The following is a 15,824-nucleotide window of genomic DNA, read 5'->3' on the forward strand; positions in this document are numbered from 1 at the left end:
CCCGGCTTAAAAATTTACATTTTTTAAGACTAAAATTTCCTGGGTTCAACTGGGCAGTGGTGGTGCATGCCTTTAATTCTAGCACTTGGGAGGCAGAGGCGGACAGATCTCTTTGAGTTTGAGGCCAACCTGGTTTACAGATTAAGTTCCAGGACGTTGAGCCAGAGATACACAAATAAACCTTGTCTTGAAAAACAAAACAGAAAGAAAAAAAAAGAAAGAAAAAGAAAGAAAGAAAGAAAGAAAGAAAGAAAGAAAGAAAGAAAGAAAGAAAAAAGAACCACCACAACAAAAAAACAAAACAAATCAAACCCAAAACCCTTCTATGTTCAAAAGTAATCCCTCCCACCTCAGCATCAGACTAGCTGGGATTAGAGGTGTGCACCAGCATGCCAGGCAGAGGGATATTCTTATTATTCTTACAGCTATTTCCCTGTGTCTTCTGTAATTCTGCCCCTCCACAACCAAATTGAGGCCCCCCTCCCCATAAATGCTTTGAGTTAATGTGATGATAAGTTCAAGTGTGTTCTAAAAAAAAAATCTTCCCCAAGAAAGTTTCCCTAAAAATCTTTCTTGAACTTCACACTACAAAAATCACCCTAACAGTAAAGATAAAACCTTTCCCACTGAGACTGAACAGCCTCCACACAGGGCAGGTTCAACCCTACAGCCAAATGTCAGAACTACCATTCTTGACAAATGCGTTTGCTGTGCATTTGTCTCAGGCCACTCCCTTCCAATGTGAATGTCCCCAGAGAGTTCAACACAGTGACACCTCAGAGGGACTCAGCAGTTGCCACACCCATGAAAATTAGACTTGAAAGATGTTTCTGTTTAAGTTCTGGGACAGGGCTCAGCAGACTGCAATTTGTGGAGCCACACCTGGTCTTAGTTTTATAATCTCTGACCGTCTGTTTTTGTTAATAAAGTTTTATTGGAATGCTTCTTCCCCCATTTACTGAAATACTGTGTATGGCTGTTTTTACACAGTAACAGCAGGGCTGAGTGGTTGTGACAAAAACCATACGATCTATAAAGGCCAAAAAATATTTGCTCTCTGGCCTCTTACAGAAAAAGTATGATGACCCCTGGTCCAGGGTCACAGTGTGACAGAGGAGATAAAATACTTTCCAAATTCTGCTTCTTGTTTACCTCCACATGATGCTTCTGAGATACAGTACGGTGCAAATTCAGGACAGGCTTGGCCACCCGACCAGGTTCCTAACCAATCACAGCTGTTTCCTCTTAAAGCCAATGTACTCGTTACTAAGGAAATTTCTTTGGAAAGTTTTTCAGGTGCTTTTCTCTTTCGTATTTTCTCCTGTTTCCCCCTCTATCCAGCCAGACGCATCTATGTAGTTAAAAGATAATGGGAACTGCCAGCCACAGCAGGAAGACAACAGGAAAGGAGGTGGTTAATATTTTGTTTTTGATCCTCCCAAGGTGGTCTTTTTTTTTTTTTTTTTTTTTTGGTTTTTTGAGACAGGGTTTCTCTGTTCAGTTTTGATGCCTCTCCTGGAGCTCTCTCTGCAGACCAGGCTGGCCTTGAACTCACAGATATCCGCCTGGCTCTGCTTCCTGAGTGCTGGGATTAAAGACGTGCACCACCACCGCCCGAAAATTTTATTTTTTTATTTTGTGTGCATTGGTGTTTTGCCTGCATGCATATCTGTGTGAGGGTGTCGGGTCCTCTGGAACTAGAGTTACAGACAGTTGTGAGCTGCCATGCGGGTGCTGGGAATCGAACCCAGGCCCTCTGGAAGAGCAGTCAGTGCTGTTAACCACTGAGCCATCTCTCCAACTCCATTTTTTAACTCTACAGTAAACAGGACATTTTTATTTTATAATATATAAACATAAGCATGAGAACACACACACACACACACCACAGCTTGCAAGACAATATGTTTGATAGGTTTTATTGCTAAAGAGGACTTTCAAATTTTTTTATTTCTCCCTTTGAGTTATTATCCTAGAATTCCACATAAGGTAGTAAGCCAGTTTAGAAAGGATTAGGAGATGTGGCCTTTTTGTGGGACATATGTCACTGGGAGTGGACTTTGAGGTTTTAAAAGCCCACACCAGGCTCAATCTCTCCTCCTCCTCTCTCTCTGCCTGTAGATAAAATGTAAGCTCTCATCTACTGCTCCAACACCATGACTGTCAGCCTGCTGCCTGGTGCTGGAGCAGTCATGATGGTCCTCCTCTGAAACTGTAATGTAAGCATGCCTCCAATTAAATGTTTTCTTTCTTTTATAAGCAAAAAAAAAAGATAGTGAGCCAAAGAAACAAGGGACGGACTTCACTTTCTCACTCTAGACTATGAGGAAAAGCAGAGGGTGGGAGAGTACCCACCAGGAGTGTGGTTGCCTCTCCTCTTTAAACCAAATGTGTGCCTTGCCTGAATCCGGATTTCTTGGGTTCAAATCTTGGGTCAACCTTGAGCACCTGCTCAGCCTCCTGGGCTTCTCTTTCTTCTTCTATAGATTGGTGGTAAGAATGGAAACCACTTTCCAGAATTATTATGAAAAGTAAGCAGTGTATGCTAAATGTTGAGGATAGTTCTTCTCAAAGAGAGTAGTGAAATGTTTCCCAGAGGCCCATATCTTGAAGGCTTGGTCATCAGGAGATGGTGCTATTGGGAGGTAGTGGAGCGGGGAGCCAGTGGGAGGAAGTTAGGTTATTGTGGGGCTTGCCCTTGAGAGGGGGTGAATGGACTCCCTCTACAACACACGTTTATGATTTTGGAGCGCTGCTACAGGGCCTGCCAACTGTGATCTCTGAACTAAAGTCTCTGAACCCACATGCCAAAGGCTGATTGATTGCCCCAAGTATTTTGTCACAGTGACAGAAAGCTGACTGACACAGATGTAATTGTGGGAGGTAGGGCGTGATGGGTCATCTTGTTGATTGACATAATAATCACGCATCATCTAACCTGCTCACACAGTCTAGCAGGGTGGGACTTAGATGTGTAAGAGAAGTTAAGAAACTCTGTGTGTGTGTGTGTGCGCGTGTGTGCGTGTGCGTGTGTGCGTGTGCGTGTGTGTGTACGTGTGTGTGTGCGTGTGCGTGTGCGTGTGTGTGTGTGTGTGTGTGTGTGTGTGTGTGTGTTCACATATGACAGTGGTAAGAATAAACACAGGACTCTGCCCTGCCCGTTCCTACCTCCCGTTACCCTGAATGGAAATTCACCCTGACAGCCCTCATCTAGCACATTCACAGACACTCCCACTACAGCATCTTGAGTCTAAAACAGGTCTAGGAACAAGACAGAAGTGTTTTAGGTTCTAAGGTAAACAGGAAAAATAATCAGTTTCCAAAAAAAAGTCTGGCTGTTGTAGCTCTCTTTTAGAAGTGGAGGAAATGCAGCTGGCTTCATGAAAGGATCTGAAGGCACAGCTTTCCCCATGCTCTCTAACCTCTGTCTCCCTCTCACACCGGGAGAACAGTTGAAACAATCAGTCTCTCGGCAGGAATCAATCTGTCGTGAAGCTGTATCGAATACCTTGTAGTTTTGTATCCTCCTGGGTAAGGTACTTCCTCCTCTCCCCAACTCTTAAGAATGGAGGGCACACCGGGCGGTGGTAGTGCACACCTTTAATCCCAGCACTCAGGAGACAGAGGCAGGTGGATCTCTGTGAGTTCGAGGCCAGCCTGGCTACAGAGGGAGATCCAGGAAAGGCGCAAAGCTACACAGAAAAATCCTGTCTCGAAAAACCAAAAAAAGAAGAAGAAGAAGAAGAAGAAGAAGAAGAAGAAGAAGAAGAAGAAGAAGAAGAAGAAGAAGAAGAAGAAGAAGAAGAAGAAGAAGAAGAACGGAGGGCACAAACAGTGCAGATGAGAAATCCCTGAAACTTCTGTCTTGAGACTATGCTGAAGGCTACCCGACCCTTGTGACTGAAGACCCTCCCTACTCTGAACCACTAGTGTGAAGTGTGAAGACTCCCTTAGAGCTACTCTCCAATTTCCTTGGCAAATATGCAGATTTACTTTTTCAAGCAGTAAATCTACTGCCTCAAAGCAGACGAGGTAACCTCAGATGACCTGGCGGGGACTGGAAGGGGGACTCAAAAGGCCACCTATCGATACGCCACATGCAGGGCAGACACTTGCACACATGTGCGCCTCCCCCAGGGGCTGAGGCCAAGCCAAGCATCCCGCATCAGCGGATGAATAGCAGGTCTGTCTTGCCGCGGCACTGTCTCCCACCCCAGAAAAGCTGCAGCCACAGACTGCCCGGCCGAGGAGCCCACGCAAACTCCAGGCACTCCGAGGGTGGAAGGAAGCCGGAGGGCAGCAAGATGGAGTCAGACCGAGAAGTCATCCACCTTCAAGTAAGTTCTGTCAGGAGCCAGGAGAAGGGAACCTGGGCCTTTGGCCACTTGATAGCCACCCCCACCCTGTTCTCTCTCTCTTGCTTACCCCGTTCTCTGAATGTTCCCCTGGCCTTTGCTCTTTATTTCCATTTCACGCAGTTCCCTAGGGCTGGTTCCTCACATGCCTTTAGATATATGAAACGTGGATTATTTCAATTCCTCTTGGTTTCTGCTTCCCCTTGTCAGAGAGCTTCTTAGAGCTGTGTTATCAAAAAATGATTTCATATTCTGTGCACTGCTTCCTCCCAAACCCTGGGACAGTGGCAGCTATACGAGTGCTGCCCAGATGTTCTCTAGGGACAAAGGAATACAAACTTGGAGAGAGAGACAGAGAGAGAGAGAGAGAGAGAGAGAGAGAGAGAGAGAGAGAGAGAGAGAGAGAGAGAGAGAGAGAGAGAGAGAGAGAGAGAAAGAGAGAGAGAGAGAGAGAGAGAATGAGAGAGACAGTTTGGAAAAAACCTAAACTTTTATGAGAGACCCGAGTTTCTCTATAAGGCTTTCTCGTGTGGGACAGACAGAGAGTGTCTCCTTCGGACGGCGGCAGCACAGAAGGTAGGCCACCATCTCATCTATTGGGGAGAGGCAGTCAGGCGTCCTACCCTCGCTGCCACAGGCTTGGAAGGCACTACAGGGAATGGAAGGTTCTGGCAAGGCAGAGTGTCAACCAAGCAGGGCATCGTCAGCTCTAAGTTGCATGAGAACTTTTCCAAGAGTCAGACAATTAAAGAGCAGAAAAGGACTTTAAAAAAAATTCTTTATAGACTTATTTTTATGTTTCTGAGTATTTTGCCCACATGTATGTATGTACACCACATGCATGCCTGGTAACTGTGGACATCAGAAGAGGGTCTTGGATTTCCCGGAACAGGAATTACTGATGGTGGTGAACCACAATGTGGTTGCTGGGAACTGATAGGAGTTGAACCCAGGTCCTCTGCAAGAACAGCGAGTGCTTTTAACCACTGAGCCATCCCTCTAGGCCCCAGAAAAGGACTTTTAAAAAAAAAAAATTATTTATATATTTTTTTGTTTACATCGGTGCTTTGCCTGCATGTATGTATACGTGAGGGTGTCAGATCTTGGAGTTACAGTTGTGAACTGCCATGTGGGTGCTGGGAGTTGAAGCCAGGTCCTGTGGAAGAGCAGTTAGCAGTTAGCAGTTAACCACTGAGCCATCTCTCCAGCTCCCTAGAAAAGGACTTTTAAGATTAAGAATTTTTGATGCCAAAACATGATCTTCAGACTAAACACAAGCCGCCAAACTAGTGTACACTTGACCTGAGCTGGAGAGGTGGTCAGCCTCCTGCTCTCCTCGAAGACTTGAGTGTGGCATTTTGGGCACCCAGAGCCTCACACGCTCAGCACATGCTCAGCACACACTCAGCACACACTCAGCACATACACTGCCACTGAGCTGCATCCTCAACCCTTCTACCTTCTGGATGCATTTAGAGCAGATTTAGGTTCATAGCACACTTGAAAAGAAGGCACAGGGAACTCCCACAGACTCCCCACCCTCGTAATGCGCAAACTCCAACATTATCATCTCCGCCCACTAGAACCGACCCTCCATTATCAAAGTGTACAGTTCACAGTGCGCATGAAGAAACGCAGTGGCCTGTTTCCACCACTCTAGGACCATTATTTCCCCTGTCTCCACCTGTTCATCCTTCTCAAGCCCGACAGGCACCAATCATGTTGTCTTTTCCAGTTTTGCCCTACCCAGACTGTCATATGGTTGGTATTATACAAATTAGACTTTTCAAACTGGCTTCTCTCACTTAGTAATCTAATACTTCTCCATGCCTTGACAGCTTATTTCTTTGTTTGTGTGTGTGTCTGGGGAAGTCCACATATGTGCGTACACGAGTGTGTGAGCACACAGAGAGGTCAGAGGACAATCTATGATGTCATTCCTCAAGTGATAGTCACTTTTTTTTTTTTTTGGTTTTTCGAGACAGGGTTTCTCTGTGTAGCTTTGCGCCTTTCCTGGAACTCGCTTTGGAGACCAGGCTGGCCTCGAACTCAGAGATCCGCCTGGCTCTGCCTCCCGAGTGCTGGGATTAAAGGCGTGCGCCACCACCGCCCGGCAACTTTTTTTTTTTTTTTATGAAGCAGGGTCTCTTACTGGCCTGGAATTCACCACGTGGGCTAGGCTGGCTGATCAGTGAGCCTCTGGGACCTGCCTGTCTCCATTTCCTCAGTGCTGGGATTCTAAGCACACATCACCATGCTTAGCTTTTTTTTTTTTTAAGTGAATTCTGGGGATTGAACTCAGATCTCTGTGCCTACAAGGCAAGCACTTTACCAGCTGAGCCGTTTCTCAACCCCAGCATATTTCCTTTCAGGACTGATGAACAGTCCAGTGCCTGGGTTTACTAGTTTATTCCTCTCCTTTTTCTTTTCTTGGCCTTTCCATTGTTTTTTTCCGTTCCCCTTCCCTTTAGCAGCCGCCCCACCCCCACCTTTTCCTTTCTATGTAGCCCAGGCTGGCCTTAAACTTTGGGCAGTCCTTCTGCGTAGACCTGCAAGTGCTGGGAATACAGGCGTGGACCACTATGAACAACAATTTGTTTACTTTTAGACATTTTCATCAGCATATACTAATTGTACAAAATAATGAGTTTCACTATGAGATTACTATGTGTGTGTATAGTATATTTTGATCATATTCACTCTATTGATTTCTATGTTATTGTCACCCCCCAACACACACACATGCATACACTTGCACACATGCACACACACACTCACACACACACTTGTGCACATGCACACACACTCGCACATGCACACACACTCACACACACACTTGCACACATGCACACACTCACACATGCACACATTCACACATATGCATACACACACTTACACACATGCACGCACACATATTTGCACACATGCACACACTCACACATGCACACACTCACATATGCACACATACACTTGCACACACACTCACACACATGCACACACACTCACACACGCACACACACTCACACATGCAATGGTTCCCTTCCTCTCTCCAAACACAGTTGACTGTATGTCTATTTGCAGGCTCTGAACTGTCCCACTGATCTAGTCTTTTGCCAATAGCATATTGTCTTGATCTGTATAGATTTATGGTGCCTCATGAGTTTGGGTCATATCAGTCTCCCACTTGTTTTCTTCCAACACTGTATTATTATTGGCTGTTCTAGATTTGAGTGTTTGCCTCTGCATATGCACACTGCCGAGCCATTTTGCAGATATCCAAAAATTTATTTTGATTGGGATTGTTGTGATTCTGTAGATCAAACCGAGCAGAACTGATATCTTGGTAACAATGGACCTGTCTTCCTGCGTTCACTCTGCTGTCCATCGGCTGGACACAGTGGCCAATAACCAAGATCATTCTGGGGCAAAAAGACGCCGCCCGCCCGCCCGCCTCAAAGACAAAGCAAAGGCTGTGACTCCAGCTCAGTGGTCATGCTTCTGTCTAGTGTAGGTGAGGCCCTGAGTAAACTGGGCAGGAGAGATGGCTTAAAGAGTAAAGAGCCTGCTGTGCAAGCATGAGAACCTGAGTTCAGATCCCTGGACTCCACAGAAATCCAGTCATGGTAGGATCTGTTCTAGTGCTTCTGTGGTGAGAAGAGAGACAGAGAGAAGCGAATCCCTGGAAGTTCCTGTGTTAGTTGGTCTCATGTAGTACCAAACAATAACGATCCTGCTTTGAACGAGGTAGAAGGTGAAAATCCATACCCAAGGGTGTCCTCCGACCACACATGTGCTACAGCGAGCACACACACACACACACACACACACACACACACACACACACACACACTTCTGCCTTGTTGATTTCTGCTCTGTACTTTATTATTCATTTTTTCAGCTTACCTTCATTTAATTGTTCTTTTTTTTTTTATTTAACTAGGTAGTCTGTTGTTTGCTTGCTTTGTTGTTTTTTGTTTGTTGGTTGGTTTGGTTTTTGTTTTGTTTTGTTTTTTCGAGACAGGGTTTCTCTGTGTAGTTTTGGTGCCTGTCCTGGATCTCACTCTGTAGTCCAGGCTGACCTCGAACTTACAGAGATCCGCCTGGCTCTGCCTCCCGAGTGCTGGGATTAAAGGCGTAAGCCACCACCGCCCGACTTGCTTTGTTGTTGTTCAGAAAAGGTCTCATAGCCTAGACAGTCTTCAGTCTCATGTAGCTAAGGCTGGCCTTGAACTCCTGATCGTCCTGGTTCCTGAATATTTGGTGTTTTTTTTTGTTTTGGTTTTGGTTTTGTTTGTGTTTGTGTGTGTGTGTGTGTATATGCATGTGCATGTGAGTGTGTGTGTATGCATGTGTGTGTGAGTGTGTGTATATGCATGTGTATGTAAGTGTATGAATGTGAGTGTGTGTGTGTGTGTGTGTGTGTGTGTGTGTGTGTGTGTGTGTGTGTGTGTGTTTTCAGACAGGGTCTTGCTGTGTAGCCCAAGATTCCCTTGAACTTCCTGTCCTCCTGTCTCAGCTTCCCACAGGCTTTAAGGAGTCCGTTGCCATATATCACTTGCTCTTTTCCTACTTTCCTAATTTAGAAGCATAGATTACCGGTTCTAGATGGTTCTTCTTTTCTAGTATCCACTCTGAGTGCTCTAAATTTCCCTCTGAACACTGATTTTGCTGCATCCCGTAAATTGTGTCTTCCTTTTCATTTAGTTCAAAATACTTTCAATTTCTCTTGGAAGGTCCTTAGTTGCATGGATTACCTAAACGTGTGCTGTTTAATCTCCACAATTTGTGGGTTTTCCAGTTACATTTCTGTAATTGCTTTCTGGTCAATTTCACTTTGGTCTAGCAGCAGACATCACATGATTTCTATTTTCTTTTTGAGACAGGGTCTCTCTACTTAGCCCTGGCTGTCTTGGAACTCACTATGTAGACCAGGGTGGCTTTGAACTTACGGAGATCCTCTGCCTCTGCCTCCTGAGAGCTGGGACTAAAGGCATGTGCCATGATGCCCAGCTCATGATTTCTATTTTCAAATATTTCTTAAGGTATGCTTTGTGGCTCCAAATGTGACCCATCTTGGTGAATGCTCCAAGTGAGCCTGAGCAGAGTGCGTAATTCTATTGTTGTGATGAAGTCATCTGTAGATAGCAGTTATATCCAGCTGCTGCTGCTGCAGCTGGTAGTGGATTTAACTACACCCTTTCCTGTTTTCAGCTGCCTGCTGATCGTGCCCATTTCTGAAAGAGGGGCTCTCAGATCTCCACCTATAATAAGAGTGTGGCATCTACTTTCCCTCCAATTTCTATGAGTTTTTGCGTCACATAGTTTGATGCATATATATGAAGGACTGTCATATCCACTGGGCCTGGAGGCATAGGTCTACTCAGGAAAATGAAGTAGGTGTCATTTCTCAGGCCGTCTGCCTTGGTTTTTGACATAAGGTCTCCCACTGGTCTGCGGCTCACCATGTTGGCTAGGGTGGCTGGCCCCAAGGATATGCCTATTTTTTTCCTCTCCAATGCTGGACAGTAAGTTGCCACTGCACCCAGATTTTTAAAGTGGTTTCTGGGAATTAAACTCAAGACCCCATCTTTGCACAGCCAGCACTTTCCAGCTAAGCGACCTCCCAAGGCCATCTCTGTCTTTTAATTGATGCATTTAGACTGTTTGACATTAAAAGTGATTTTTAAACACTGATTTATTTACTCAGTGTGTGAGTGTGTGTGTACCCGAGTGTATGTATATATATAACGTGTGTACATCATGTGAGTATGATGCCTGCAGGGGCCATAAGAGAATATCAGCTCCCCTAGAACTGGAGTTACAGGCAGCTGTGAGCAGCCTGACATGGGTGCTGGGAATTGAACCCAGGTCTTTTGGAAGAGCACGAAGTGCTCATAACCATGGAGCCATCTCTCTAGCCCCTGTGATTTTTTAATGTAGTTAGATTAATATATATTGCATTTATTACAGTCTTCTATTTTTTTTGCCCTGTTCCTTGTTCACATTTTTGTCTTTATCTCTTTTCCTATCTTTGTGGGTTTTGGGTATGTTTTTTTTCATTTTGATACAAGGTCTCATGTAGCCCAGGCTAGCCTTTACAGATGAGGATGATCTTTTGCCTCCATCCCCAAGTGCTGATGTTACAGACATGAACAACTGCATTAGTTACTTTTCTGTTGTTGTGATTAAACACCATGACCAAGGCAACTTACAGGAAGAAGGGCTTGCTTGGGCTTTACAGTTCCAGAGGGATGAGTCCCTCACCTCATAGTTATAGTAGGCAGGCACTGGGGCTGGAGATGGAAGCTAAGAGCTTACATCTTGACATGTAAACAGGAAGCAAAGAGAATGAACTGGGATTGGCCTGAGTTTTTGACACTTCAAAGCCCTACGGACAAACTTCCTCCAACAAGGCCACACCTCCTAAGTTTCCCCAAACATTACCAACAACTGGAGACCAAGCTTTAAATTTCTAAGATTATGAATGATTTTGCATTTAAACGACCACTACTGCTTTATGGATTTTTGGTTTGTTTCTTTGTTTGTTGATTGTCTGTTGGCTTTTTGTTTGTTTGTTTGTTTTTGAGACAGGGTCCCTCTGCCTAGCCCTTGCCTGTCCTGGAGCTCACTATGTAGACCACATTGGCCTTAAACCCACAGAGATCCACCTGCCTCTGCTCCCTAGTGCTGAGATCAAAGGCACGTGACACCATGACCAGCCACTTTGTGGTTTTTTTTTTTTTTTTTTTTTTGGTTTTTCGAGACAGGGTTTCTCTGTGTAGCTTTGCGCCTTTCCTGGATCTCGTGCTGTAGACCAGGCTGGCCTCGAACTCACAGAGATCCGCCTGCCTCTGCCTCCCGAGTGCTGGGATTAAAGGCGTGCGCCACCACCGCCCGGCTCCACTTTGTGGTTTTAATTGAGCAATTTCTTATTATTTTTTTATTTTTGGGGGGTTTTCGAGACAGGGTTTCTCTGTGTAGCTTTGCGCCTTTCCTGGAACTCACTTGGTAGCCCAGGCTGGCCTCAAACTCACAGAGATCCTCCTGGCTCTGCCTCCCGAGTGCTGGGATTAAAGGCGTGCGCCACCACTGCCCGGCTTAATTGAGCAATTTCTATGACTCCATTTTGTCTTCCTTTTTTCTAATTACCTTTTTCCAGAGGTCGTCTCAAATGGTAATACATTCACAAGTAATCCATGTGCACTTCCAAAGACCTCTCTGACGCTTTGTAGCTATCACCAGTGCTCTGTAACACAAATCCCAGCTCTTCTCTCTCACTGTGTTTGTCTTTGCTCTCAACCCTTTACCACTCTGCAACCACCTGTGTGACATGTACATACACGTATGTAATCAAGTGTATTGTTGTCATTATCTGTGAGCTCAATGAAAACAAGAAAAGTAGCCATATTGTTCACAGCAAACATACAAATTTTCATTCTAAACTGAGAAAGATAATAAAAATGAAAGATCATTTTGCCTCTATTCTTCGGAATTATTTAATTTGTTTATGTATTTATTTTTCTTCCCATCATGCTGGGGACTAGACGCAGGACCTCATACAAGCTAAGCAAGAGCTGGGCAGTGGTGGCACACACCTTTAATCCCAGCACTCGGGAGGCAGAGACAGGCAGATCTCTGTGAGTTCAAGGCCAGCCTGGTCTACACAGTGAGATCCAGGAAAGGTGCAAAGCTACACAGAGAAACCCTGTCTCTAAACCTCCCCCCACCAAAAAAAAACCAAAAAAACAAAAAAACAAAAAAAAAACAAGCTAAGCAAGTACTGTACATCTGAGTTACACCCTCAGGCCCTCTGCTTTCTTTCAGATGTGAGCCTTTAGCCTGTTTTATTTTCTCTTTTTCTGAGTTACTTTTAACTTTGTTTGAAGTCAAGTCTACTGCAATAAATGTCCTCAGTTTTGTTTCTCTGAGGTATCTTTTTTCTTTCCCTTTTTTCCCTTCCCTTCCCTTCCCTTCCCTTCCCTTTCCTTTCCTTTTCTTCTCTCTTCTTCTTTTCTCTCTTTTTGCCAGTTCTGGAGACTGAACTCAGGGCCTTGCATATGCTAGCCAAGTACTCTATCAGTGAGCTACACCCCTCTTGACTCCACCCCTTTCTGTATATAAACTCTTCCTCGAATATTGTACTATTTAAGATATCCTTCTCCAAAGAGATCACAGAAATGATGACATTCAGAAGTGTTCAGCATATTCTCCAGGAGGTAAACCATCTTACATTAGTTTGTATGAGATTCAGCAACAAGAAGGTATTTCTGCACAGACTCGTCAGCTGATTCAGACTTGCTTTCTGCTGACACTGTGCGGAACACCCAGGACGGTTTATTGCTCAGGAACCTGCTTCCTCGTGTTTTTAGTAATTGACTGGTAATCAGCATCTGGATTCTTGGCTGCTATGAACTGTTTCATCACAAGATTTATCTTGTTCATGGTGTTGCAGCAAAGCTGAGAATGTGCTTTACTTTCTATATTCTGTCTTGCTTCTCCGCTGTGTCCTTGTTTCTTTTCCTTTTTCTTTTTTTAAAGACAAGGTCTCATGTATCCCAAGCTAGTGTAGAACTCACTATGTAGCTGATGATCATCTTGACCCTCTGACCTCCCTCCTCTACTTCCTGAGCAGTAGGACTACAGGTGAGCACCACCACAACCATTTAATGGGGTGCTGGAGAATGGAACCTGGGGTTTTGTGCATGCTAGACAAGCATTCTACCAACTGAACTGTAGCTGGTTTTCCTGTGTCCCACCTGGCCCATGGTCAGGACAAATCTCTCTCACCCGCCAGTCCTGCAGCCACTTGGACCCAAGTAAACATACAGAGGCTTATATTAATTAAAACTGCTCAGCCATTAGCTCAGGCCTACCACTGACTAGCTCTTACATTTAAACTAACCCATAATTCTTATGTTTAGCCACGTGGCTTGGTACTTTTTCTCAGTTCTGCCTTCACATCTTGCTTCCTCTGTGTCTGGCTGGCCACTCCTGACTCAGTCTTCCTCTTCCCAGAATTCTCCTCTCTGCTTATCCCACCTATACTATACTTCCTGCCTGGCTACTGGCCAATCAGCATTTTATTTATCAACCAAATCAGAGCAACACACATTTACAGCATACAGAAAGACATCCCCAGCACTGAACTATACTTCTAACACAGACACTGTGTTCTTTTTTTTTTTTTATAATCACACTGGGTAATTATTGAGCAATGAAAATGAAGGACAGCAATAGCATGCAACAACATAGACAACCTTAGTAATATTGATTAAAAATAGGCAAGTCAGACTGAGGAAATGGTTCAGTAGGTAAAAGTGCTAGCCATACAAGTCTGGTGACCCAAGTTCAGTACCTAGTACCCCAGCTCTCCAGTGGAGACAAGCCACTGTGTTCTTGAAGGCATTTCTGCAAGTTGTTAATACTACTTCTCCCCTGAAATAATTTCTTCTTCTGTTCTTGCTAACAAACCACACATCTCAGATTAGCTGTCATTTGCATATTTAGAGAGTGTTCTTCCTTACATATCTTTTTTATTGTTGTTGTTTGTTTTTTCAAGACAAGGTTTGACTGTGTAGCCCTGGCTATCCTGGGTCTCACTCTGTAGACAAGGCTAGCCACAATCTCACAGAGATCCTCCCGAGTGCTGGGATTAAAGTCATGAGCCACCACCACCCAGTTTAATCTTTTTATTTTTAAGGTTTATTTAGTTACTTTATGTGTATGAGTGTTTTGCCTACATGCATGTGTACCACATGTGTGTGCTTGATGACCAGGGTTCAGAAGAGGGCATCAGGTTCCCTGTAACTGGAATTATAGACAGACGGTTGTGAGCCACCATGTGAGTGCTGGGAACTGAACCCCAGTCCTCTGCAAAAGCAACAAGTGCTCTTAACCACTGAACATCTCTCCAGCCTCCATCCTGTATCATAGTTAGCTGGTGTGGTTGATGGGAGAAGACCTCTGTCTTAAACAGCTGATATTGATGGCTGGCTTCTCTAGATCCTGCTTCAACAGTGAGTCTGAGTTTCTTCAAGTCTCTAGAAAATGCCCCCCCCCCCTTAACCTATTACTTCCTTCACCTTAGTGTTCCTCTAAGCCCATGTCAAGGTGTCTGGTTTCCTCACTAAACTTCAATTTCTTGTGTCTATTAATTCTTCTCCTTGGGGGCGTTTCCTGGTTCTTTTTAAACCAGCTTCAGTAATCTTTCCCTCTCTTCTTGCACATTGTCTTCTGCAGTCATTTGATCTTGAGGGCACTCCCCACCAGGAAAACTTTCACACAACAGTATAGCCTCCTTCTTCACACAGAAGCTTGCCATTCCGGTTTCTATGGCTGGTTTTTTTCTTCCCCGCGGAAGCTGGTTGGTTGTGTCTACTTCCTTCAACAAGTTGTGGTTGTTAACTCTAAAGAGTTGGCTTGTTTCTCAGGACACACATTTTTGGTAATGCAGTGTGTCTGTTTGTTTTCTTGTATAGTTTCTTCTTCTGCACTTCCAATTTTTTTTTTGCTTGTCTTTCAGTGACTATGAACATGACGTCATACTTTGTGTTTCTCAGCCATTTGAAGCTTAACTCATATTGTGATCATTCAGTGTGCCCTTCAGTGTTGGTGTGAAGTTGACTTATACTAACATGTTGAAGTCTGTTAGTTACTTCTGAAACGTTCGTTTCTTTTTTTAAGTTTATGTATTATTATTGTATGTGCAAGCATGCATGATGTATGTACATGCATAACACGGTGTATGTGTGGAGGTCAGAGGACAGCTCTGGGGAGTTGGTTTCCTCTTTGCCTTTTACTGGGTGACAGGGATTGAACTCTGGTGGCTGAGCTTTTGAGGCATGTACCTTGACTTACTGAGCCATCTTGATGGCCTTACCCTTTCATTTCAACAGGTACGTCTGTGTGCCACAGTGCAAATATGGAGGCCAGAGGACAAACTACAGGAATCACTTCTCTTTCATCTGTGGGTCTTAGGGACAGAACTCAGGTCATCAGGCCTGGTGGCAAGAGCCTCTACCTACCAAACGATCTCACTGGTGCCCTCTGAGCACTTTAAACATTTTACTGCCCTGTTTTCTTTTGGTATCCTTATCTTTAACTCCCTCTCTGACGCTTTCTTTAAATCCTGCCTAGAATTCTCTGCACTTCCTAGCCCCGCTATTCATTAGCATTGGAGGTCCAGTCAAGGAGATTCTTTACTCATCTTTGTCTTGAATGTCTTCTGGGGGTTGGGGATTTAGCTCAGTGGTAGAGAGCTTGCCTAGCAAGTGCAAGGCCCTGGTTCGGTCCTCAGCTCTGGTGGTGGTGGGGGGGGGGAATGTCTTCTGCCCCTTTCTTCCTCCTCAGATCTCCATCCACATCTGCTGCAGTGGCTACACAGACTTTAAATATTCCCTCGCTTGTCTCTTTTGGTTCGATGCTCTCAGTTTGGAGGGTTTCTGTGGACACGTCCTCAAGCGCAGATAT

General features: G+C 44.7%; 1 protein-coding gene across 3 annotated transcripts in view; it reads left to right on the plus strand.

Moving 5' to 3' along the window:
* Nucleotides 1–4,081: 4,081 nt before the first annotated feature.
* Ninj2 (ninjurin 2) overlaps nt 4,082–15,824 on the plus strand; it is a 105,929-nt gene continuing 94,186 nt past the window's right edge. Inside the window, exon 1 of one of the 3 annotated variants that reach the window (XM_052720329.1) lies at nt 4,082–4,337. In XM_052720329.1, the coding sequence (XP_052576289.1) occupies nt 4,098–4,337 (240 nt within the window). In that variant the 5' untranslated portion in view covers nt 4,082–4,097. The remainder of the gene's footprint in view (nt 4,338–15,824) is intronic. The other 2 variants (XM_052720330.1, XM_052720328.1) reach the window with 2 other exon arrangements.

The sequence above is a fragment of the Peromyscus californicus genome, unplaced genomic scaffold (genome assembly GCF_007827085.1).
Source record: "Peromyscus californicus insignis strain IS unplaced genomic scaffold, ASM782708v3 Scaffold_6__1_contigs__length_162567912, whole genome shotgun sequence".
NCBI lineage: Eukaryota > Metazoa > Chordata > Mammalia > Rodentia > Cricetidae > Peromyscus > Peromyscus californicus.